The following is a 27,486-nucleotide window of genomic DNA, read 5'->3' on the forward strand; positions in this document are numbered from 1 at the left end:
CATCCATACTACTGTTCTTTGATGAAGAGTCTCTCCCTTCTCATATAAAGATAGGATTCATGAGATATCCTGTAAGAGGTTTTGTGCACAAGCCCCTTCAGTGTCATAAATGCAGAAGATTTGGTCATCTGTCAAGTGTGTGCAGACGGAAAGAGTATAGTATGCCAGATTAAGTGAAATGCTGCAATTGTGGTGGCGAACATGCCCCCTAAATTCCTGGAGTGGCCTGTTAGGGTGAAGGAGATTGAGGTGGCAAGAGTAAGGGGTGTCCACCGTGTTCCCTATCTGGAGGCGGTGAGAAGAATGGAAGGAACAAGTGGCAAGCAAGAAACAAAGGTTGTAGAGCCACCACCACAAGTGGTGGTTTCTCATAAAATGTTACATGTTAAAAAGGTGGACATTTTACAATTTATTACATTGGTCATAAACTGTACAGCACAAGCGGAGAAGAGAAAATTGGAATCATTGTGAATGTAGCTGAAATTTCACAGCCGAGGCCTTGCAAGAAATCCTGTTGGTGAATGTTCTTCCCTCACAGGCCCCTGAGCCTGTGTAGGGATGTATTTTGGAATGGACTGTGATTAAAGAAGTGGGATGGGTTTTGTTTGTTGACGTGTCTATTTTTGATATTTGGTATGATGTCATTTTCCTCCTTTCCCGCAATGTTTTTTTTAATTATATTTTTTGATTCCATTAATAATAATGCACCAATAACGTTGGATGCCAACCACCGTTAATTAAAACCTATCGAAGAAGTACAGCAGAAGCTCTGAACTGTAACGCTCCTCTTCGTCTGAAGATATAGAGAAATTGCTGTCGGAAAAAGTGGACCAATACGCAGCGGGTTGAGTGCTCATCATTAATTTATTAAACAACGTGAACACGAAAAAACAAGAAAATCAGAAACGACAGGTACAGTTTAGCAGGCTAACATAAAGCAGCAGTGCTAAAGACAACAACCCACAAACCCCAAGTGAAAAACACACACCTAATATATGACTCCCAATCAGGAACAACGACATACAGCTGTTCCTGATCGGGAGCCACACAGACTAACAAAGAAACAGAACAACTAGATAAACCATAGAAAACCAACACTAGAACAATACTCAAACCCCAGACTACATAAATCAAACACCCCTTAAATAACACACACAGCCCGAACCATATGAAACAAATACCCCTCTGCCACGTCCTGACCAAATATAATACAATTACTCCCTCTGCTGGTCAGGACGTGACAGTACCCCCCCCCCCCCCCCTAAAGGTGCAGACCCCAGATGCACCTTAATTAACCTCTTACATCTAGACATTCCGCTAGCGGAACACCTGCTCCAATATCCAATGATAGGCGTGGCGCGAATTACAAATTCCTCAAAAATACAAAAACTTCAATTTTTCAAACATATGACTATTTTACAGCATTTTAAAGACAAGACTCTTCTTTATCTAACCACACTGTCCGATTTCAAAAAGGCTTTACAGCGAAAGCAAAACATTAGATTATGTCAGCAGAGTACCCAGCCAGAAATAATCAGATACCCATTTTTCAAGCTAGCATATAATGTCACAAAAAACAAAACCACAGCTAAATGCAGCACTAACCTTTGATGATCTTCATCAGATGACACACCTAGGACATTATGTTATACAATACATGCATGTTTTGTTCAATCAAGTTCATATTTATATCAAAAACCAGCTTTTTACATTAGCATGTGACGTTCAGAACTAGCATACCCCCCGCAAACCTCCGGTGAATTTACTAAATTACTCACGATAAACGTTCACAAAAAACATAACAATTATTTTAAGAATTATTGATACAGAACTCCTTTGTGCAATCGAGGTGTCCGATTTTAAAATAGCTTTTCAGTGAAAGCACATTTTGCAATATTCTGAGTAGATAGCCCAGCCATCACGGCTAGCTATTTAGACACCCACCAAGTTTAGCCCTGACCAAACTCCGATTTACTATTAGAAAAGTTTGATTACCTTTGGTGTTCTTCGTCAGAATGCACTCCCAGGACTGCTACTTCAATAACAAATGTTGGTTTGGTCCCAAATAATCCATTGTTATATCCAAATAGCGGCGTTTGTTAGTGAGTTCAAGACACTATCCGAAGTGTAAATAAAGGTCACGAGCATGGCGCATTTCGTGACAAAAAATGTCTAAATATTCCATTACCGTACTTCGAAGCATGTCAACCGCTGTTTAAAATCAATTTTTATGCAATTTTTCTCGTAAAAAAGCGATAATATTCCGACCGGGAAAGCGTGTATATGTACAAAGAGAGAGAAAATAAAAGCATGGGATCCCCTCATGCACGAGCCTGAGTTTCATAGTACTGGGACTGGCCACTATCCAAACGCGCTACTTTTTTTCAGCCAGAGCCTGCAAAGCCACGATTCAGCTTTTTTCTGCCTTCTGAGAGCCCATGGGAGCCGTAGGAAGTGTCACGTAACAGCAGAGATCCCCTGTAATGGATAGAGATAATCAAGAAGGGCAAGAAATGGTCAGACAGGGAACTTCCTGTACAGAATCTTCTCAGGTTTTGGTCTGCCAAATGAGTTCTGTTATACTCACAGACACCATTCAAACAGTTTTAGAAACTTTGGAGTGTTTTCTATCCAAAGCAAATAATTATATGCATATTCTAGTTTCTGGGCAGGAGTAATAATCAGATTAAATCGAGTACGTTTTTTATCCGGCCGTGAAAATACTGCCCCCTAGCCATAACAGGTTAATAGAAAACCAAAATCCCCCCCAAAACAACAACAACAAAAAATACCCCCTAAACAAAAAGGGAGGGAAGGGAGGGTGGCTGCCGTCAACGACGGCACTTGTGCTACGTCCCTCCTCCCCAACCCACCTACACTGGAGGAGGTTCTGGTTCTAGCCTCCTGTCCTCCCGACTGACGACATAGTCTCTTGGTTCTGGACCGTAGGCAGACTCCCTCAGTCAGGGTTGTAGGCAGACTCATTAGGTTCAAAGCTGTAGGCAGACTCACCCGGTTCATAGTTAATTTCAATCTCACCCGGTTCCGGGTCGCGGGCAGACTCACCCGGTTCCGGGTCGCAGGCAGACTCACCCGGTTCCGGGTCGCATGCAGTCTCCCCCGGTTCCGGACAGTGGGCCGTCTCCCCCGGTTCCGGACAGTGGGCCGTCTCCCCCAGTTCCGGTCAGTGGGCCGTCTCCCCCGGTTCCGGACACTCTGGACGAGGAACTGTTGCCGGACACTCTGGACGAGGCACTGTTGCCGGACACTCTGGACGAGGCACTGTTGCCGGACACTCTGGACGAGGCACTGTTGCCGGACACTCTGGACGAGGCACTGTTGCCGGACACTCTGGACGAGGCACTGTTGCCGGACACTCTGGACGAGGCATTGTTGCCCGGACACTCTGGACGAGGCACTGTTGCCGGACACTCTGGACGAGGCACTGTTGCTGGAGACTCTGGACGGGGCACTGTCTCCGGACTCTCGAGGCTGGGCTGACGCACTGGAAGCCTGATGCGTGGGGCTGGTAGAGGAGGTACCAGGCTGGAGACACGCACCCTAGGGCTAGTGCGGGAAGCAGGAACCGGCCGAGAGGAAATACTATTACGCACTAGAAGCCTGATGCGTGGTGCTGGAACTGCCAGTTTCAGAACACGCACCCCATGGTTAGTGCGAGGAGCGGGAACAGGCTGAATAGGACTAGGCTGACTCACTGGAAGCTTGATACGTGGTGCTGGTACTGGACGTGCCAGACTAGAGGTTCGCACTTCCGGGTCAGCACGAGAGACAGGAACTGGAAACACCGGACCATGGAGGCGCACAGGCGGTCTTGAACGCACCTCCTGCACCACCCGTCCTGGCTGGATGGAACTAGTAGCCCTGTACGTGCGGAGTGCTGGTACAGGGCGAACTGGGCAGTGCAGGGGCCTGATGGTTGCCGTGCGTAGAGCGGGAGTAGGGTAGCCTGGTCCTAGGAGGCGTACCAGTGACCAGACGCGCTGCGCAGGCATCCTCCTACCAGGCTGGATGCCCACTCTAGCACAGCATCTGCGAGGGGCTGGAATAACTCGCACCGGACTGTGCGTGCGTATGGGCGAGATCATGCGCACTTCAGCAAAACACGACGCCCTCCACTCCATACGCTCCTCCATACGCTCCCATGTTGCACGGGTAGCTGGCTTATGGCTCTTCCTTGGCCTAGCCAAACTACCCGTGTGCCCCCCCCAAAAAAATTATTGGGGGTGCCTCTCGTGCTTATCCATCAGCGCGTTCCTGGCCTCATACCAACGCCTCTCTGCCTTGGCCTCCTCTATCTCTTCCCTTGGGCGACGGTATTCCCCAGCCTAGTGCCAAGTTCCAGCCCCATCCAGAATCTCCTCCCAAGTCCACCTCTCTCTATAGTCCATATACTCCACCTGCTGCTCCTTCCTCCGCTGCTTGGTCTTTGTTTGGTGGGTTGTTCTATAACGCTCCTCTTCGTCTGAAGATATAGAGAAATCACTGTCGGAAAAGGTGGACCAATACGCAGCGGGTTGAGTGCTCATCATTAATTTATTAAACAACGTGAACATGAAAAAACAAGAAAATCAGAAACGACAGGTACAGTTTAGCAGGCTAACATAAAGCAGCAGTGCTAAAGACAACAACCCACAAACCCAAGTGAAAAACACACACCTAATATATGACTCCCAATCAGGAACAACGACATACAGCTGTTCCTGATCGGGAGCCACACAGACTAACAAAGAAACAGAACAACTAGATAAACCATAGAAAACCAACACTAGAACAATACTCAAACCCCAGACTAAATAAATCAAACACCCCTTAAATAACACACACAACCTGAACCATATGAAACAAATACCCCTCTGCCACGTCCTGACCAAATATAATACAATTACTCCCTCTGCTGGTCAGGACGTGACATGAACTATCCATTCAGACGCCAGTCCTACCTAATTACAGGTTATGGAAAATGTGCTATTTTAGTAATTATCCAGTAGGTTTCCTAAATGTGAAAGACCCAACTTCTATGTCAAACATAATAAAACAAAAACAGTATAGTAAATACAACAGTATAATACAGTCATGTCTGCAAAAACACTGCAGTAAATACTACAGTATACTACAGTCATGTCCGCAAAAACACAGTAAATACTACAGTAGAGTCCGAAATAACCCAACAGTGAATACTATAGTATATAAATATAGCAATACTACAGTATTTATACCATAGAATACTATAGCATTTTTCATGTGGGCTAGCATTGCACCAAAACACTAAGGCTCTCCAATCCTGTAGAAAACAGTCACGTTAGCAACAGTAGATGCCAAACTAAGTTGTCTTGATTTCATTAATCTCCTGTCGGTTCAGAGAAAGGCCACTGCTTCCATCAGCATCCTGTCAAGATGGTTGACTGGATAAAATAACTATCATCAGCAAAACCTGTCATCTATTAACAGAGCCCCGGGAGCGAGCGAGGGAGCGAGCGAGCAAGGGCGGGAGGTACAGCACTTTAATGTGGAGACAGGAGTTTTAACTTCAGCCTGATCGACCTGAGAACAAACAGAGAACTAATTTCTCCATCATCTGGACAGCTCCCGTCCATGAAAAATACAAGGAATGTTTGTGTCTGTGCTATTTTCTCTCTGTGTTTGAAGTTTATGCTTTAGTTTGTTCCAATTTTGTTCCTGATCGAATAAAAACATTGCAATCCAACAAACAGCATAAAATGAAATTATATGATTTAACCATTACTTAGCCAGGGATTCATGCTGAGACCACGGTCTCTTTTGCATATGAGCCCTGCATGAACACATCAATAAACAACAATTACACTATACATAGCTACAGTATATACTGTACACATCAATTACACAATACATGGAAAGCAAACACAAAACATGAAAAACAAAACACATTCTTCAGCCCTTTAACATCCACCTGAATTGCCCTAGAACAGGGGTCTCCAACCGCTCCTAGAATGAGAGCTACTTAAAAAAAAAAGACGAGCTAGTAATTTTTTTTTAGCTTTCAAATAGGTACGTCCTTCTCTTCTCCTCTCCACCCCGGGTCTTTAGTGTACAAGAGAAAGTAGTGTACTATGTTTCTGTCAATATACCTGGTGAAATAATGGTTAATAAACAACTGTAAGGGGGGGGGCCCTATAAAATCTATGATTTTTTCCCCAAATTCTGTTTTATATTTTTCCAAATTCTGTTTCTCAGTTTTATTATTCCTGGTTATAAATTTTTGTTTTGTATTTCACTCCCAGAATTACAATAGTTCATAGAGAAACAACAAAATTGAAGCTGGGGACAATAAAAGGCCACTCTAAAATGTGCAATTTTGTCACACAACACAATGCCACAGATTGGCATGATGACTGCAGGACTGTCCACCAGAGCTGTTGCCAGAGAATTTGGTACTACGTCCAACCAGCCTCAAAACTGCAGACCATGTGTAATCACGCCAGCCCAGGACCTCCACATCCAGCTTCTTTACCTTCGGGATCGTCTGAGACCAGCCACCTGGAAAGCTGATGAAACTGTGGGTTTTCACAACCCAAGAATTTTTGCACAAACTGTCAGAAACCATCTCAGGGAAGCTCATCTGCATGATCATCATCCTCACCAGGGTCTTGACCTGACTGCAGTTCGGCGTCCTAACCGGCTTTAGTGGGCAAATGCTCACCTTCGTTGGCAACTGGCACGCTGGAGAAGTGTGCTCTATATGGATGAATCCCGGTTTCAACCTTACCTGGCAGATGGCAGACAGCGTGGCAGTATGGCGTTGTGTGGGCAAGCGACTTACTAATATCAACATTGTGAACAGAGTGCCCCATGGTGGCGGTGGGGTTATGGTATGGGCAGGCATAAGCTTCGGACAACAAACACAACTGCATTTTGAATGCACAGAGATACCTTGACAATATCCTGAGGCCCATTGTCGTACCATTTATCCGCCGCCATCACCTCATGTTTCAGTATGATATTGCACGGCCCCATGTTGCAAGGATCTGTACACAATTCCTGCAAGCAGTAAATGTCCCAGTTCGTCCATGGTCTGCATTCTCACTCATTGAGCATGTTTGGGATGCTGTGGATCGACGTGTACAACAGCATGTTCCAGTTCCTGTCACCATCCAGTAACTTCGCACAGCCATTGAAGAGGAGTGGGACAATATTCCACAAGCCACAATCAACAGTCTGATCAACTCTATGTGAAGGAGATGTGTTGCGCTGCATGAAGCACATGGTGGTCACACCAGATACTGACTGATTTTCTGATTCCTACCTTTTTTTAAGGTATCTGTGAACAATAGATGCTTTTCTGTATTCCCAGTCATGTAAAATCCATAGATTATGGCCAAATGAATTTACTTTAATAGACTGATTTCCTATGAACGGTAACTCAGTAAAATCTTTGAAATTGTTGCATAAAGCATTTATATTTTTGTTCAGTAGATACAAATGATATCATTTAATTGAGAAGGTTTTGGGGAAAGTATTTCTGTCAACCTAGAAGACGGTTTTATCACATCAACTGGCTAGACACAGAGTGATAGACAAACGCCCACACCACACATACAGACGGACAATATTGCTGGAAATGAATTGGCAGATATTTGGTTAGGTTTGGCTTTTTAAGCCATTAGTGGGTAACCAGGGGTGGGATAATGTCAATGTTGCGTTCCTTAGATAGTAGCTGGGAGCTTGCGGTGTCTGATACGTGTGAGATTTGTTTATGACAATTTGCGATGGAACACATAAAAAATTGCATATACTTTCGGAATTGTTTGGTGAGCTACTCATAGGTGGGCTGTGAGCTACTGGTAGCTCGTGATCAACCTGTTGGAGACCCCTGCCCTAGAGGCACAAACTCCACCTACTTTAAGGAGTTTTGGAGATCATTCCACATGAGAGGCGCAAAAAAACTTAAAGCAGATTTTCCTAATTTGGTGGAGATTGAAGGGATCTTCAGGGTTAGCCATCCCTGAGTGCTGGTCTGGTAACTTGTACGTCTGAAGGTTAACAATGAGGTTAGGTATGGTGGAAGTTCATGCAAGAGGGCTTTATAAATTAAATGAGCGCCATGCATCAATCTACGAGACTTCAAAGAGACCAGCCTACTTTCTGATACAAAATGCAATGATGTGCACTGAACCTATCGCCCGTAATGTTAAACTGCGTCCAATGGCTTCAATACAGTGGCAGCTGTATTCATATAGACATATCGTCATAGTTAATAGCCAGAATGAATGTTGACTGAATGATTTGTTTTCTGCAATTAAAGGAAAGACAGGACCTGTTCCTATAGAAGAAGCCGATTTTAATTCTTAATTTCTTATCCAACTCATCAACATGCTTTTTGAAAGATACCTTTTGTCAGTCCAGATGCCCAGATATTTATAAGCAGGAACATGGTCAATGAGGGCACCATAGAAAGTACATATGCACAAATCATCAGATATGTTTTTACATGATTTGGAAAATAACATACGCTTGGTTTTACCTGCATTAAATACCAATTTCAGTTCAACAAAGGCTTTCTGCGTTGGTATTTTGTATTTTATTAGTACTTTGTTGAATTCGTTCTGCATTTGGGGACTGTGAAAAGACCCCTGGTGGCATGTCTGGTGGGGTAAGTGTGTGTGTGTCAGAGCTGTATGTAAGTTGACTATGTGAATAATTTGCGATTTTCTACACATTAATATTACTTATAAAAAGATGGCAGTCAGTCTCTTCTAAACTCTTAGCCAAGAGAGACAGGCACGAATAGTACTTATATCAGCCCTCTGATTACAATGAAGAGCAAGACGTGATGGCAGTGGTTGAAAAGCCATAACACATACGTTTTTCCAACAACCGGTTATGGTCAATAATATCAAAGGCTACACTGAAATATAACAATACAGCTCCCACAATGCCTTTATTATCAATTTCTTTCAACCAATCATCAGTAATTTGTGTCAGTGCAGTACATGTTGAGTTCTCTATTAGCATGCTGAAAGTCTGTTGTTAATTTGTTTACAAAGAAATAGCATTGGATTTGGTCAAACACTATTTTTTCCAACATTTTGCTAAGAGCTGGCAACAAGATGATAGGTCTGCTGGTACAACCAGTAAAGGCCGCTTTACCAGTCTTGGGTAGCGGAATGACTTTGGCCTACCTCCAGGCCTGAGGACAAAGACTTTCCTCTAGGCTCAGATTAAAGATATGACAGATAGGAGTGGATATAGAGTCAGCTACCATCCTCAATAGCTTTCCATCTAAGTTGTCAATGCCAGGAGGTTTGTCATTATTGACAATCATTTCCCCACCTATCCCACACTTACTTTACAAAATTCTAAATTGCAATGCTTTTCTTTCATTATAATTTTTTTTATGCATGAATATGATGGTTCACTGTTCGTTGTGGCATTTCCTTCCTAAATTTGCCCACTTTGCCAATCAAGTGGTTTTGTGATTAATCAGCCATCTGATTCTATGACATTTGTCTTTCTGCCCATAATTTCATTTATCATTCTTTATATCATTGATCTTGGCTTCATAACACAGTTTCTTCTTCTTTTTAATCACATCAGACCAACAAATGTTTTTAACATTATCCACATAAGAGTCACAGCAAAATCTTTTGTATGATCTCTTATACACTATTTTAGGCCCAGCTTTTGGAACTTTGGCTTTCGTAGATATAGCCACTATATTGTGTTAACTGCATCCAATGGGTACGGATACAGCTTTAGAACAAAGTTCTATAGTATTAGTAAAAATGTGATCGATACATGTGGATGATCTTGTTCCTGTAGTGTTTGTAAACACCCTGGTAGGTTGATTAATAACCTGAACCAGATTACAGGCACTGGTTACAGTGAGAAGCTTACTCTTTAGGGACCATCTTGATGAAAACCAGTCAATATTCAGGTCCCCAAGAAAGTAGACCTCTCTGTTTACATCACATACACTATCAAGTACGTTACTTTTTAGGTGTCCACAAGTTTGCACCTATACTTGCAATAACTGGGGAAATGGGTTGGGAACCCTGTGAGGTGAGATGAGATGGAAGGCGTGTATGGTGAAACTTTGGAATAGACTGTTGGATATGCCACTATTGCTAGTAAAGTTTTTTTCAATGGGGGAACCTGGGCAACTGAAATGTCTGACTTTTTTCAACAGTCTGATTGTGAACATTTGTACGAAAACAAATTAAGGGGAACATAGATGTTATTTAAAATCAACTGTTGATGCAATATGAAAAAAATGGGTGGATGAGATTAATCAGGAACCGAAATTGAGAACCTTTTGTTTGATTAAGGGGGAATTTGTGTGTGAGAGATATATTATGTATAACCTATCTAAAAGCAAGAGATGTGAACAGGTAAGATCAGGGATATTGCCTCTGCCTATTGAAACAGGTCGGTATTGTGGTGAAATGGAAGAGGAAAGACAATGTAACTATTGTGACCTCGAAGAAATAGAGAATGAAAGTCATTATATCCTCTGCTGCCCTTTCTACCATGATACAGTTGAAGTCGGAAATTTACATACACTTAGGTTGAAGTCATTAAAACTCTTTTTTCAACCACTCCACAAATTTCGTGTTAACAAACTATAGTTTTGGCAAGTCAGTTAGGACATCTACTTTGTGCATGACACAAGTCATTTTTCCAACAATTGTTTACAGACAGATTATTTCACTAATAATACTCTGTATCACAATTCCAGTGGGTCAGAAGTTTACCTACACTAAGTTGACTATGCTTTAAACAGCTTGGAAAAATCCCAAAAATGATGTCATGGCTTTAGGAGCTTCTGATAGTCATTTGATTCAACTGGAGGTCTACCTGTGGCTGTTTTTCAAGGCCTACCTTCAAACTCAGTGCCTCTTTGCTTGACATCATGGGAAAATACAAAGAAATCAGCCAAGACCTGGTAGACCTCCACAAGTCTGGTTCATCCTTGGGAGCAATTTGCAAATGCCTGAAGATACCACGTTCATCTGTACAAACAATAGTACGCATGAATAAACACCATGGGACCACGCAGCCATCATACCACTCAGGAAGTAGCATTTAGCTGTGTTTTGGGTATTTGTGATGCATGCTAGTTGCTTTGAAAATGGCTGTGTGATTATTTTTGGCAGGGTACTCGCCTAACATAATCTAATGTTTTGCTTTCGCTGTAAAGCCTTTTTGAAATCGGACAACGTGGTTCGATTCAGGAGAAGTGTATCTATAAAATGGTGTAAAATAGTCATATGTTTGAGAAATTGAAGTTATAACATTTATGAAGTATTTGTATTTCGCGCGACGCGATTCCACTGGCTGTTGACTAGGTGGGACGCAAACGTCCCACCTTGCCCAGGGAGGTTAACAGCTTCTACCCCCAAGCCATAAGACTGCTGAACAGTTAATCTAATGGCTACCCGGACTATTTGCAATACCCCCCACGCCCATTTTTACGCTGCTGCTACTCTCTGTTTATTATCCATGCATAGTAACTTTACCTCTACCTATACTTTACTTAAAAAAAATGTTTTACTTCAGTTTATTTTAGTAAATACTTTGTAAACACTTTTTTTCTTAAAACTGCATTGTTGGTTTTGAGGACTTGTAAGTATGCATTTCACTGTAAGGTACCTGTTGTATTCGGAGCATGTGACAAATAAAATTGTATTTGATTTGATTACAACAGTGAATGTTTATTTGTGTCAATTAATCCCATAAGGTTGCCAACTGGCGATTTTCATTCATTCATTCATCAAGCATGTCACACATATTATCTAGATACTGACTGTTAGCACTTGGTGGCCTATAGCGACACCACAAAAGAAAAGGCTTTAGATGTGCCAAGTGAACCTGCAACTACAGCACTTCAATAACACTTGACATAAGACCTTCTCTAAGCATTACAGGGATATGGCTCTGAATATACACAGCAACACCTGCTCGATAAGCATTTCGGTCTCTTCCAGAGATGTTATATCATTGTATTGCTACTGCTGTATCATCAGGTGAATTATCCAAGTGAGTCTCTGAAATGGCTAATATATGAATGTTATCTTAAGTTAGCAAGTTATTGATTTTATTAACATTATTTCTAAGGCTACATATATTAATATGGGCTATTTTCAGCCCTTTCCTGGGTAGCTTATCAGAGATAGAGATAATATGGAAAAGTAAGAGAAAAATATATACATTCAGCAGTCCATTAATCAATTGGTGTGTGTGTGTGTGTGCTGCGGGGTTGAAGCTACGAACCCATAGGTTTGGCTCTCATCCCTTCCAGGCTTCTGGGAGGGAGAGTGGACAATGAGCCTGTCATAGTAGATGTAAGTAATGTCCCCACATGCTCTGGCAGCTTTCATGGCAGGGATAAGTTATTTCCTCTTTTGGTGCACAGCTTCACGATACTCCTTGTTGAGGAAAATATATATTCCTCTCAAGTTCTTGGCTCTTACCAGAACAGCTACCTTGTCCTTGAACCTCAGGAACTTGATCACTATCGGCCTGGGTTTTCCAGCCCTATGGGCACGCTCCACCTCAATCTTCCTGTGGTCCATCTTCAATTTCTCAGAGATAATTTCTCTCACTTTGTCCTCAGACTACGTTCAGGTCTCATGTGGAGATTCTGCAATTCCGTCCACAACCTTGTTGTTGCGCCTTGATTGTCCATCGAGATCTGATTTCTCCATCATTGTTATCATGGATTCACACACAGAACTGATGTCCTCTCTCACTGACTTACAGATTGCCGTCATCTTGCTGTTTTCCTGTTTCAACTCATTGAGCTGACCCTGGGAGAACTGCAAACTCTTCTTCAGATCCGGGACCTCTCTGGTCAGATTGTCCATTCTTTTATTAGTTGAATCCACCAGTATTTGGACAAAACACTTGAAGCTATTTTCTGCTTGTAGAACTATTTGTGTTTGTTTAAAAGATCCTTCAACTGTGATAGAGAAACACCCCTGTCCTCAACATACTCCCGCCAGCTTTGGTATTTGTCATGGTAGCTATAAACCATGTACTCCTCGCAGTTCCAGACAGGGCAGGTCACAAGGAAGATTGAAAACAACAACAAATAGCAGGGATCTAGACAGCCACAAACCCGGACAATCTGCGGTCCCAGCCACAATGACTAACCGCATTGTGGGCTGCAGTCATGGGCTGCTAGCATGATAGGCAGCTAGCTAGCCTATCATGCTATGCCAAATAGCTCCTCAGACCCGGCCATGGTTGGCAGGATCATTGGACAGAGAGTAGCAGTCCCAGCTACTGATGCTAACTGCATCACATGATCCAAACTCAAAAGTTATCTAGCTACTAAGAAACTTTCCAATACACTTTCAAAACAACAAACTCTCCAAAACAACAAACCAAGCACTCCCTGGATCCACGTTCAACAGGAAGGGATTTGAGACGATTACAATAAAGTCAGATTGAAGCTCTGACAGAGCCTGGTCGGCTGTGGGGGCAATAGCAGACACCACAGTGTCATCTGCATACAGGTGAAAGTTTGAATTATTACAGATACAGTAAACCAATATTGTTTGAAAGGTTGCTGGATCGAATCAAGACAAGGCAGTTAACCCACTGTTCCCCAGGCACCGAAGACGTTGATGTTGTTTAAGGCAGCCCACCGCACCTCTCTGATTCAGAGGGGTTGGGTTAAATGCGGAAGACACATTTCAGTTGAAGGCATTCAGTTGTAAATGTCACGTCCTGACCATATACTTAGGTATTTTTGTATTATATTTGGTCAGGACGTGGCAGAGTTATGTTTGGTTATGGTATAGTGGGGTTGTGAGTGTTGGGTTAGGTTCTAGGTTAGGTTTTCTATGTGTAGGTTGGGTGCTGGACTCTCAATTGAAGGCAGGTGTGTTGAGTTGCCTTTGATTGGGAGTCCTATATTAGTAGGGTGTGTTTGTCTGTGTGTTTGTTGGTAATTGTATTTTGCACTGTGTTTCGTTTCACCTGTGAAACTGTCACCTTTCTCCTTTGCGTGTTTATTTTGTTTTGTCGTTTCCATCTATAATAAATATGATGTGGAACAGTCAACCCGCTGCGTATTGGTCATCGAGTGATTTCGACATATCTTCCGATGAGGGAGAATACGAGGAACGTGACAGTAAAACTGACTAGGTATCCCCCTTTCCCCTTTCATGTAAATAGTGAAAAGAACCGTACCAAGAACCGATCCCTGTGGGACACCCTTTATTATGTGTTCTGTCCTTAAATTATTTTTCAAACCATCTACATGTTGCCTGGTTCAGACCAATTGATGAAAGCCTGTGAATAGGTAATGAGTGTTCTACTGTGTTCAATGCTTTAGACAGATCCAAAGAAGTAGCATAGATGGTGCTATGACCAGGTCTGAAACCTGACTGGTTTACATTTAGAATACATGTTATAGTTAAAAATGATCTAAACTGAGTATTTTCAATCAAATCAAATGTTATTTGTCACACCGCCGAATACAACAGGTGAAATGCTTACTTACAAGCCCTTAACCAACAATGCAGTTTTAATTTAAACAAGTTAAAATAAAAAATATAAAAGTAACAAAGAATTAAAGACCACTGAAATGTAAATTTGTATTTTTGAACCTTTATTTAACTAGTCAAGTCAGTTAAGAACTAATTCTTATTTACAATGACGGCCAATCTGGGAACAGTGGCTTAACTGCCTTGTTCAGGAGCATAATGACATATTTTTACCTTGTCAGCTCGGGGATTCGCTCCAGCAACCTTTCGGTTACTCGGCAAATGTTCTAACCACTAGGCTACCTGCCGCCCACAAAATACAAAATACAACCATAATTTCATTACTTTCATATTTTCATGTCCTTCAGACAATGCATTCCACGGATTATCCTCCAGGTCATCTTCAGTTTGGTCATGGTTTCTGTCTTTTTCTCCTCTATTCTTCTCTCCTCAAACCACACGTGGCACTCAGCGCATGACCGAGGGGATTGCAAATGAATTTATCATCAGTTCTGCTGCTCGTTTACCAATCAATGAATCCACACACAGCTACAAATAATTGGACTGTTGTGACAAATATAGTTCAATTTGTTTCAGCCAGGGTTTAGAAAACTGTGGTAGGACATAGGAGACTTGAAGAGGCATGTGCGTGGCTAGATTAGTGGTTAGTTGGGTTAAAGAGGTCAGAATTGGGTTGTGTACCTGTTCAGGGCTGAGACCGAGGGGTGTAGTCAGCAGTGTAAGAGAATGAGAAAAAAGGGGTACAAAAGAGGGGGTAACAGAGAGGTGGGTAGTGTACCTGTTCAGGGCTGAGGCCAGGGGGCACCCAGGCGTATTCCTCCAGCGCGCAGCCTGAGTCGTCGTCAGAAGTAGAGTTCCTCTGGAAGTCGTACATCAACTTAGTGACACTCTTCTCCATCTCCAGAGACATGGCCCTCACCACATGCTCCTCACTGGGACTCTTAGAGTGGTCACCAGTCTTCTTTTAGCAGAGAGTGCAAGAGAAAGGAGAGGGAGAGGGAGAGGGAGAGAGAGAGAGAGCGAAAGAGAGGGAGAGAGAGAGAGAGGGAGAGAGGGAAAAAGGGAGCGTGCGAGAGAGAGCAAGAGAGAGAGAGGAGAGGGAAAAAGAGAAAGTGAAAAGAGTGTGAGAGAAATAGAGAGATAGAATAATTAGTATTCTAGACTACAGGCTGAGGGCTCAGATTTCCCAGTGGCATACATCAGGGCTATGGCAGATATATTAAAGCATTTTAAGCAATTTGTTACAAGCAATTACACATGAATATTGTACAGAGACACACACACAAACACACACATTGGCTCAGACTTTATTAAAACTGTCAAAAGCACATTATGTTTATGCCATTATAGTTTTCAAAACTAATGTACAGTCCAAACACAAAAAACGAATACAACCGACCTAAGTTAAGTGATCATTTATCAGATATGGAGAAAAGAGAGGGTCTCTGGCTGGAGAGTATAACAGCTGGACACATTACTATTAACAGGACAAGGTGCCTATCGCTGCCTACCGACACCAGAAACATGGCATTGAAAGGCAATAATTTAGGGAGAAAATTGAAAATCTAGCAGTATGAGAGAGACTTAATGGTTTGTGCATGCTAACATCATATGCCTTTTTAATTATGTGCTCATGTATTTTGGTTGAAAAACAGCCTAAATAAATCATCACATTCTTGTTTCATTTCTTGATTACATTAATCTTTGGAATATCACGGCATCAATTTGGTATACAGGGTTCTTCTGCTAGGCATTCAAAAGTGTAAGTAGGGAATGGAGGGTGGGTGATAAGGGGACAGGAGGCCCTTACAGTAAATTGGTTTATATGGAAAACAAGATCATTGGTTTACTGTAGCGAATTCAGATCCAATAGAATCAGTCCCACCCCATCACATGCCACAGACCAGGCTCAAACATGATCTGTCCACATGAATCCAAAACATCATTCCCTCACCACAACCCTGTGGAACATCCAATACTTGGAATCCAACAGATAACTAAAACAGCTTCTCAGAACCTCTTCAAAACACACACAAAGCCACATGAGATAACTAAAGCCATGAAAGGACAATGACTTAACTAGTCTCCCTCTCTGTGCTTTGAGGGAGAGCCAGTGAGTGAGTCAGAGTGCATGAGGTACTGTGGTGTGTTGTTTATCTCTCTCTAAAATGGACGCTGCTGATTCCTCTAAGGGACTAGGTAAAGCTGGTGTACCTGCTAGCCCCTGGCCTGGCCTGAGGGAAGCAGGCAGTGCACTACTTACATCACCACTGTATGGAGGCTGAGTGGAGAGAGAGGGAGAGGAGGCCTCATGGGAGACCTGGAGAGAGTGTTTTTTGTTGTTGACGTAACACACTCTCACTATACCGAGTGGTTAGTCATCAACACACTCCTCTGATCTGCCTTGGCAACATATTAGGGGGTGGGGGGATTCGGGGGGAGGGAAGGTGTCTCACTTTGCTCACTGGCTTGTGTTCAGTTCTGCTTTCTAGAGAAAAAACGGAGGCTTGTCTATCAGTCACAGTCAATCAAAGATAATATCCATTATGTGCAATGATAATGAAGATGAGCATATACAGTTGAAGTGGGAAGTTTACAAACACTTAGGTTGAGTCATTAAAACTCGTTTTTCAACCACTCCACAAATTTCTTGTTAACAAACTATAGTTTTGGCAAGTCGGTTAGGACATCTACTTTGTGCATTACACAAGTAATTTTTCCAACAATTGTTTACAGACAGATTATTTCACTAATAATACTCTGTATCACAATTCCAGTGGGTCAGAAGTTTACATACACTAACTTGACTGTGTCTTTAAACAGCTTGGAAAATTCCAGAAAATGACGTCATGGCTTTAGAAGCTTCTGATAGGCTAATTGACATCATTTGAGCAAATTGGAGGTCTACCTGTGGATGTATTTCAAAGCCTACCTTCAAACTCAGTGCCTCTTTGCTTGACATCATGGGAAAATCCAAAGAAATCAGCCAAGACCTCAGAAAAGAATTGTAGACCTCCACAAGTCTGGTTCATCCTTGGGAGCAATTTCCAAATGCCTGAAGGTACCACGTTCATCTGTACAAACAATAGTACGCAAGTATAAACACCATGGGACCACGCAGCCATCATACCACTCATCATACCACTCAGCAAATCAATAACAGAACAACAACAAAGGACCTTATGAAGATGCTGGAGGAAACAGGTACAAAAGTATCCATATTCACAGTAAAACGAGTCCTATATCGACATAACATGAAAGGCTGCTCAGCAAGAAAGAAGCCATTGCTCCAAAACCGCCATAAAAAAAGCCAGACTACGGTTTGCAACTGCACATGGGGACAAAGATCCTACTTTTTGGAGAAATGTCCTCTGGTCTGATGAAACAAAAATAGAACTTGTGCTGGCTAATTTCTGCATTACCAAATGAGGAGAGTTACAAACACACCAGTCTGAGTTAAACTACATCTTCAATACTTAACCTCTTACATCTAGACGTTCCGCTAGCGGAACACCTGCTCCAATATCCAATGATGGGCGTGGCGCGAAATGCAAATTCCTCTAAAATCCGAAAACTTCCATTTTTCAAACATATGACTATTTTACAGCTATTTAAAGACAAGACTCTCGTTAATCTAACCACACTGTCAGATTTCAAAAAGGCTTTACAGCGAAAGCAAAACATTAGATTATGTCAGCAGAGTACCCAGCCGGAAATAATCAGACACCCATTTTTCAAGCTAGCATATAATGTCACAAAAACCCAGAAGACAGCTAAATGCAGCACTAACCTTTGATGATCTTCATCAGATGACACACCTAGGACATTATGTTATACAATACATGCATGTTTTGTTCAATCAAGTTCATATTTATATAAAAAAACACCTTTTTACATTAGCATGTGACGTTCAGAACTAGCATACCCCCCGCAAACTTCCGGGGAATTTACTAACAATTTACTAAATTACTCACGATAAATGTTCACAAAAAGCATAAATTATTTTAAGAATTATAGATACAGAACTCCTCTATGCACTCGATATGTCCGATTTTAAAATAGCTTTTTGGTGAAAGCACATTTTGCAATATTCTAAGTACATAGCCCAGCCATCACGGGCTAGCTATTTAGACACCCGGCAAGTTTAGCCTTCACCAAAATCAGATTTACTATTACAAAAGTTTGATTACCTTTTGTTGTCTTCGTCAGAATGCACTCCCAGGACTGCTACTTCAATAACAAATGTTGGTTTGGTCCAAAATAATCCATCGTTATATCCGAATAGCGGCGTTTTGTTCGTGCGTTCCAGAAACTGTCCAAAATGGTAAATCAGGGTCGTGCGCATGGCGCATTTCGTGACAAAATTCTAAATATTCCATTACCGTACTTCGAAGCATGTCAACCGCTGTTTAAAATACATTTTTATGCAATTTATCTCGTAAAAAAGCGATAATATTCCGACCGGGAATCTCCTTTTCGGTAAACAGAGGAAAAAACACAAAGACGGGGGCGGCCAGTGCCTAAGCCCACTGTCCCTTGATCGGCCACTTGAGAAAGGCGATAATGTGTTTCAGCCTGGGGCTGGAATGACGACATTCAGGTTTTTCCCGGGCTCTGAGAGCCTATTGGAGCTGTGGGAAGTGTCACGTTACCGCAGAGATCCTAAGTTTTGGAATGAGATGTCAAAGAAAGACAATAAATGGTCAGACAGGCCACTTCCTGTAAAGGAATCTCTCAGGTTTTGACCTGCCATTTGAGTTCTGTTATACTCACAGACACCATTCAAACAGTTTTAGAAACTTTGGAGTGTTTTCTATCCAAAGCTAATAATTATATGCATATTCTAGTTTCTGGGCAGGAGTAATAATCAGATTAAATCGGGTACGTTTTTTATCCAGCCGTGAAAATACTGCCGTCTATGACCATTTCTTGGCCATCTACACTCTCTTTATTGAAAACTGAGGATCTCTGCTGTAACGTGACACTTCCTACGGCTCCCATAGGCTCTCAGAAGGCAGCAAAACGCTGAATGATGTCTTTGCAGGCCCTGGCTGAAAAACAGTAGCGCATTTGGATAGTGGTCGATCAGAGAACAGAAACTGGAGGCGCGTGCACAAGGCGACACCATGTTTTTATTCTTTCGTCTTTGAACGAAAACAATGACTCCCGGTCGGAATATTATCGCTTTTTTACGAGAAAAATCGCATAAAAATTGATTTTAAACAGCGGTTGACATGCTTCGAAGTACGGTAATGGAATATTTAGATTTTTTTTGTCACGAAACGCGTCGGGCGCGTAACCCTTCGTCACCCTTCGGATAGTGTCTTGAACGCACGAACAAAACGCCGCTATTTGGATATAACTATGGATTATTTTGAACCAAACCAACATTTGTTATTGAAGTAGAAGTCCTGGGAGTGCATTCTGACGAAGAACAGCAAAGGTAATCCCATTTCTCTTAAAGTAAATCTGAGTTTGGTGAGGGTCAAACTTGGTGGGTGTCAAAATAGCTAGCCTGTGATGGCGAGCTATCTACTCAGAATATTGCAAAATGTGCTTTCACGTGTCATCTGATGAAGATCATCAAAGGTTAGTGCTGCATTTAGCTGTGGTTTTGTTTTTTGTGACATTATATGCTAGCTTGAAAAATGGGTGTCTGATTATTTCTGGCTGGGTACTCTGCTGACATAATCTAATGTTTTGCTTTCGCTGTAAAGCCTTTTTGAAATCGGACAGTGTGGTTAGATAAAGGAGAGTCTTGTCTTTAAAATTGTGTAAAATAGTCATATGTTTGAAAAAAAATTGAGGAATTTGTAATTCGCGCCACGCCTATCATTGGATATTGGAGCAGGTGTTCCGCTAGCGGAACGTCTAGATGTAAGAGGTTAACAAAATACTTTCTGCACGCTTATAGGGAAGGGCATTCAACATGCACGGCACTTACGCAAATGACGGATGATTGGCTGAGAGAAATTGTTAATAAAAACGTTGTGGGAGCTGTTTTGTTAGACTTCCGTGCAGCTTTTGACATTACCAATCATAGTATGCTGCTGGAAAAACGTATAAGTTATGGCTTTACACCCCTAGCTATATTGAGGATTGAGAGTTACCTCTCTAACAGAACACAGATGGTGTTCTTTAATGGTAGCCTCGCTAACATAATCCAGGAAGAATTAGGCATTCCCCAGGGCAGCTGTCTAGGCCCCTTACTTTCTTACATATTTAATAATGACCTGCCACATAAAGCCTGTGTGTCTATGTATGCGGTTGACAACACTATACATGTCAGTTACTACAGCGAGTGAAATCACTGCAGCATTTAACGAAAAGCTGCAGTCAGTTTCAGAATGGGTGGCAATAAATAAGTTAGTCCTACATATTTCAAAAACTAAAAGCATTGTATTTGGGACAAATCATTCACTAAACCCTAAACCTCAACTAAATATTGTAATGAATAATGTGGAAATTGAGAAAGTTGAGAAGACTGAACTGCTTGGATTAACCCTGGATTGTAAACTGTTATGGTCAAAATCTATTGATGCAACAGTAGGTAAGATGGGGAGAGGTCTGTCCATAATAAAGCACTGCTCTGCTTGCTTAACAACAATATCAACAAGGCAGGTCCTGCAGGCCCTAGTTTTGTCGTACCTGGACTACTGCCCAGTCGTGTGGTCAGGTGCCACAAAGAGGGACTAAATGTACTCTTAGAGCTAACAATAATACTATGCATGTCAATCTCTCATGGCTCAAAGTAGAGAAGACATTGACTTCATCACTACTTGTTTTTTTTTATTTTTAATATTGACATGTTGAACACACCAAGATGTATGTTTAAACTACTAGCAGACAGCTCATGCACCCATGCATACCCACAATACATGCCAACAGAGGTCTCTTCACAGTACCCATGTCCAGAACAGACAATGGGAGGTGCACAGTACTACATAGAGCCTTGGATATATAGTACTCTAATCCACATCAAGTAACTCACACAAGCAGTAAAATCAGATTTAAAAAACAGATAAAAATACACCTTATGGAACAGCAAGGACTGTAAAGAGTCACACACACAGGTACAAACACACACATACAAACGGACACAACATACACACTATACACACGCACATCTGGATTGTGTGTTGTAGTAGAGTAGTGGCTGGAACACACTTAATGTATTGTGAAATATGTTGTAAAATGTATTTGAATGTTTAAAAATGTTATTGTAATGTATATTACTGCCTTATTTTTTGCAGGATACTAGGAAGAGCAGCTGATGTCTTGACAGCAGCCAATGGGGATGTCACGTCCTGACCAGTAAAGGGGTCTTTTGTCATTGTAGTATGGTCAGGGCGTGGCAGTGGGTGTTTGTTTTGTGTGTTTTGGGGTTTTTTGTTCTAGGGGATTTTGGTTCTAGTTTTCATTTTCTATGTTTTGTTTTCCAGGTTTGGCCGAGTGTGGTTTCCAATCAGAGGCAGGTGTCTTTCGTTGTCTCTGATTGGAAGCCATACTTAGGCAGCCTGTTTTCCTTTGGGTTTTGTGGGTGGTTATTTTATGTTATAGTCTGTGAACCTTACGGAACTGTTTGCTGTCGTTTGTTATTTATTTTTGTTTAAGTGTTCACTTTATCTAAATAAATAAGTAAGAATGAGCACTATACCCGCTGCGCCTTGGTCTGTACTTAACGACGCTTGTGACAGGGGATCCAAAACAAATACAAATACAAACTGAGATGAATGAAAACCTATAACCAAGGTTTATTAGTTCTTCACTGACATATCTCCACAAATCGCACACTGTTGTGGGTTCTCCATGTCACACCGTTGTTATATAAAAACACGTTTCTCTTACATCTAATACATGGCAGCTATACATAAACACATGCCAATCTTTTTATAGGCTACAAAACATTAATCTGCGTCAAGGTTATGAGAAAATACTCTCTATTCACTGGTCAGTAGTTATTTTCTCATCTTATGCCCAACAATGAAAATCAACATCTAAATGGTGATTTATTCTATTTGCAGCCACAGAAATATCAGCAGTTGCATAACCTGCCCACGTACTCTATTATGATCTAGAAAGGGAGAGATGATGTCAGCAAGTCGCTGTGCCAACGTTTACTAGATGTAGACCCTACATCATCAATGAAGACACCTGAAATCCATTCATTTGTATTTAGATGTAGGTCATGTTTATATAAGTGACCTGTCACTTACTCCTCACCTGCACTGTACATCAATCAGTAACCAATATGTGGGCCAGAGTGAGATGATAAATATTGTATGGTACACTGTCAGAGTGTGCACAACTGGTCGAAGGAAGTCAGGCGCAGGAGAGCAGAGATGAGTGAACAGGCACACTTTATTCAGGCAGAGGAAAACAGCCGGAGGCAACTGCGTCACAACACTCCGGCCCAAGGAAAAAAGCGATAGCGCACAAATTACACAAATAGGTACAAATAACAAAACCATGGGTTACAACAATGCCCGGCGCAAAACGAGCCTGTAGCATTACACACGTAACGAACGAACAATACCACACACAGACATGAGGGGAACAGAGGATAATATACACGTAGAGTAACGAGGGGATGTAAACCCGGTGTGCGGGAAAACAAGACAAAACAAATGGAAAATGAAAGGTGGAGCGGCAATGGCTAGAAGACAGGTGACTTCGAACGCCGAACGCCGCCCGAACAAGGAGAGGGACCGACTTCGGCGGGAGTCGTGACATACACATTAGAATTGTCCTTTCTTTTTGCTCTAACTGTATAGAATGTGGGTTATTGCACCATAAAACAAGCTCTATAATGTATGTGATTTTAATGTACTATCCAATAAACCACTTCATGGGTTGTCTGAGTACAGCCATATATTTAATTAAGCCATATACTCAGGGGCGGAAATCCCGGGGGGGACGGGGGACACACGACCCCCCCATCCTGGGAAAAATATGATTTGTCCCCCCCAATATATCACTGAAACATAACTATGTAATTTAAATAATATTAATAATACGCAATGAAAGCAATTGTTCTGATTATAGACACTTAATAGCGCGTTTTTAACCTGTTAGGGCTAGGGGGCAGTATTGACACGGCTGGATAAAAAACATACCCGATTTAATCTGGTTACCACTCCTACCCAGTAACTAGAATATGCATATACTTATTACATATGGATAGAAAACACCCTAAATTTTCTAAAACTGTTTGAATGGTGTCTGTGAGTATAACAGAACTCAAATGGCAGGTCAAAACCTGAGAGATTCCTTTACAGGAAGTGGCCTGTCTGACCATTTCTTGAACTTCTTTTCCATCTCTATCATTTACTAAGGATCTCTGCTCTAACGTGACACTTCCCACGTCGTCCATAGGCGCTCAGAGCCCGGGAAAAAACAGAATGTCATCATTCCAGCCCCAGGCTGAAACACATTATCGCCTTTCTCAAGTGGCCGATCAAGGGACACTGGGCTTATGCGCGTGACCCCGACCGCCCCCGCCTGTGGGATTTTTTCCTCTGTTTGCCGAAAAGGAGATTCCCTGTCGGAATATTATCGCTTTTCTACGAGAAAAATGTCGTAAAAATTGATTTTAAACAGCGGTTGACATGCTTTGAAGTACGGTAATGGAATATTTAGAATTTTATTGTCACGAATTGCGCCATGCGCGTGACACTTCTTTACTATTTCTGATAGTGTCTGGAACGCACGAACAAAACGCCGCTATTCGGATATAACGATGGATTATTTTGGACCAAACCAACATTTGTTATTGAAGTAGCAGTCCTGGGTGTGCATTCTGACGAAGACAACAAAAGGTAATCAAACTTTTATAATAGTAAATATGATTATGGTGAGTGCTAAACTTGCCGGGTGTCTAAATAGCGAGCCCGTGATGCCTGGGCTATGTACTTAGAATATTGCAAAATGTGCTTTCACCAAAAAGCTATTTTAAAATCGGACATATCGAGTGCATAGAGGAGGTCTGTATCTATAATTCTTAAAATAATTGTTATGCTTTTTGTGAACGTTTATCGTGAGTAATTTAGTAAAATGTTAGCGAATTCCCCGGAAGTTTGCGGGGGGTATGCTAGTTCTGAACGTCACATGCTAATGTAAAAAGCTGTTTTTTGATATAAATATGAACTTGATTGAACAAAACATGCATGTATTGTATAACATAATGTCCTAGGGTTGTCATCTGATGAAGATCATCAAAGGTGAGTGCTGCATTTAGCTGTCTTCTGGGTTTTGGTGACATTATATGCTGGCTTGAAAAATGGGTGTCTGATTATTTCTGGCTTGGTACTCTGCTGACATAATCTAATGTTTTGCTTTCGTTGTAAAGCCTTTTTGAAATCGCACAGTGTGGTTAGATTAACGAGAGTCTTGTCTTTAAAATGGTGTAAAATAGTCATATGTTTGAAAAATTGAAGTTTTTGCATTTTTGAGGTATTTGAATAACGCGCCATGGGATTACACTGGCTGTTGAGTAGGTGGGACGCTTGCGTCCCACCTAGCCCATAGAGGTTAAAGGCAATGGTATTGCTGTTGTGATTAGTTGTGTAGTTTTGGGTACCGGTAGTTAGGAGTACGGCAAACACCTTATTTCTTTGGTTCCTCAATATACATTTACCATATTACAATGTAGGCTATGTGTTACAGCACTACTTTTGGTGTCCCCCTCAGGAATTGCTCTTGAGAAAATTTCATGTAATTGTCCCCTCCAAAGTGGATATCAGATTTTCGCCCCTGCATATACTGTATTTCATATCCCTCTCACCTTTACAGTTGACACATTGGCTATCATTTATGTCCGACAGGTTTGCTGAGAGAGCAGCGACAGAGCTGGATGATGGATACAGAAGCCTAAAGCCTGCGTCACATAAATGCTGGATCTAGAAGCCTAGTAATAATGATTATAACAGCCTAACTGTTGAGGCCAGGATGGACTAGGTTCCTCTGGCAGCTGTGTGACCTGTAGAGAACAGTCTGCCTGGATTAAACACACAGCATGGTCTGTCTGGGTGACAGATATAAAGACACTTCTCTCTCCCCAGCTCTACTGACAGCACTTTATCACTCACAGCTATAAAGGAACTTCAATGATTCTGCTCATCCAATGAAATATTGAAGAAAGAATATCTGTGAAGCCACTAAGCCATACACTTTACTAGATGAGAGGGTGTGTGTCTGTGTGTGTGTATTTATTCCTCATGTTAAACAGTACTAGTGACTTAGTTCCACCCTAGGCCTGCTGTGTCCTTCCTTTGCAATACTGTAAAACATCAAAGACTTCTACAATATGTCCTTGGGCCATTGAGAAAGCTGTGGCAGACAAGTGCATAAATTACCAAAGCGCTTAAGGGTCAATTATTGCAAAACGGAAAATCCGGTGCATAATAGGCTGAATTATCAGAGTTGAGGTAAATAAATGTAGAATTTATGTTGAAAAGTGCTCTCCTCTAATGACATAAGTATCTGCTGATGTCAGCAGTGCATGGATTAAACCTTCATAAATATTAATTTGGCTGATAAGACCATTGTTTATAATAACCTTGGACTGAAAGGCCATTTTCTCTTGTGTGGAGAGTTGATTTGTTGGTTTATTAAAGGGTTGTCTCCCTTTGAGACATATTCTTGGTCTAAAGTAGCCAACACCGAGACAGAAAATGATGATGGGACAACAGATAGATGCTACCGTACCTAACACCAACCCACTCTAATGAGGTTCCTGATGTAGAAGGCCATCCAAACCACCCAAGGATTGGTGGAAATCACACTACAGACAATTGAGACCACACTGTTATTTTGTTGTTGTTTAACAGCAAATATTGTGTAGCATTCTCTTGTGGCCCATATTATTCAATGTGAGTCACTATCCACATTCTGACTGACTATAAATAAATGGAAACAATATGAAATGGCACTAAAACATTTTAGTCTGACAAACAGGTGCAAATGTGAACTTAGGCAGGCACGGTGTCTACATCTTTCACAAAGGCAGGGTTGAAATAATGCACAATGACCGATCTGTTGTTTTACCATTGGGCTTTGCTAGAATGTAACCTCGTCCTTGTGACACTGTGCTACAATAAGAAGTAGAACACTTATGACATTTTCACAGAGTCACGGTGACTCTGGAGAAAGCAGCGGTGACATTGTGAGAGAGGGAGCGCACTTACAGCAGCAGTCCAAATGTCATCCTCTTTCTCCATTTGAACAAACAGCCATCCCTGATTAATAATGAAGTGTGATAGAGGGATGGGAGTGAGGGAGAGAGGGAGGGCAAGATCATTCCCAACCCCCCTTCCCTTATTTCATTTAGAAAGAAAGCATTCCAGAACACAGTGGTCTCCTCCCACTTCCCTCCTCACATCTTAACACCTTTTTCATTTAGCAAGAAACCAGCGTTCCAGAAGACAGCCGTGTCACCCCTCTTCTCCTCCTCTCTCCTTCCCCCTCTCTGTATGCCAATGGAGCTGGTTTCCATGGAGTCAGTTCATGCGAGAAGCCACGGTAACCCCAGTCCAACCCTCCCTGGTACACCAGAGAAAGAAAACTCAATTACACAATGGCAAAGATGGAGGAATCGCACAGAATGTCTGTCATCTGTTTATCTGAGTGTGGGGACAAAGAGATGCAGATGGAGATAAAGTAATAAAAGTGAGAGACTTTCCATACTGATGTGACGAAACGCAAGACCATGTGTGGTCAAAGACATTCACGCTCGTTGAATACCCTTAAAGGTCAAATGCATTTTTATCTTAATATCAAATCATTTTTGGGTAACAATTAGATAACTTACTGTGATTGCTTTCAATTGAAATGTTCAAAAAGAAGCAAAAATAACTTCTTAGCAAAGAGCAATTTCTCAAGCAAGAATTTTGCTAGGACAGTCTGAGAGTGGTCTGAGAGAGGAGGGGGAAATTGGAAACAACCTGTTATTCTTATTGGTCTATCACCAGGCAGG

At 41.8% G+C, this 27,486-nt stretch overlaps 1 protein-coding gene across 1 annotated transcript in view; it reads right to left on the reverse strand.

Moving 5' to 3' along the window:
* The window catches only part of LOC106571867 (prickle-like protein 2), a 113,857-nt gene that overhangs the window by 23,366 nt on the left and 63,005 nt on the right, over nucleotides 1-27,486 (reverse strand). Inside the window, exon 2 of the mRNA XM_014145380.3 lies at nucleotides 15,292-15,474. Coding sequence (XP_014000855.2) covers nucleotides 15,292-15,423 — 132 coding nt within the window. The 5' untranslated portion in view covers nucleotides 15,424-15,474. The remainder of the gene's footprint in view (nucleotides 1-15,291; nucleotides 15,475-27,486) is intronic.

The sequence above is a fragment of the Salmo salar genome, chromosome 15, assembly GCF_965601325.2.
Source record: "Salmo salar chromosome 15, fSalSal1, whole genome shotgun sequence".
NCBI classification, from domain to species: Eukaryota; Metazoa; Chordata; class Actinopteri; order Salmoniformes; family Salmonidae; genus Salmo; species Salmo salar.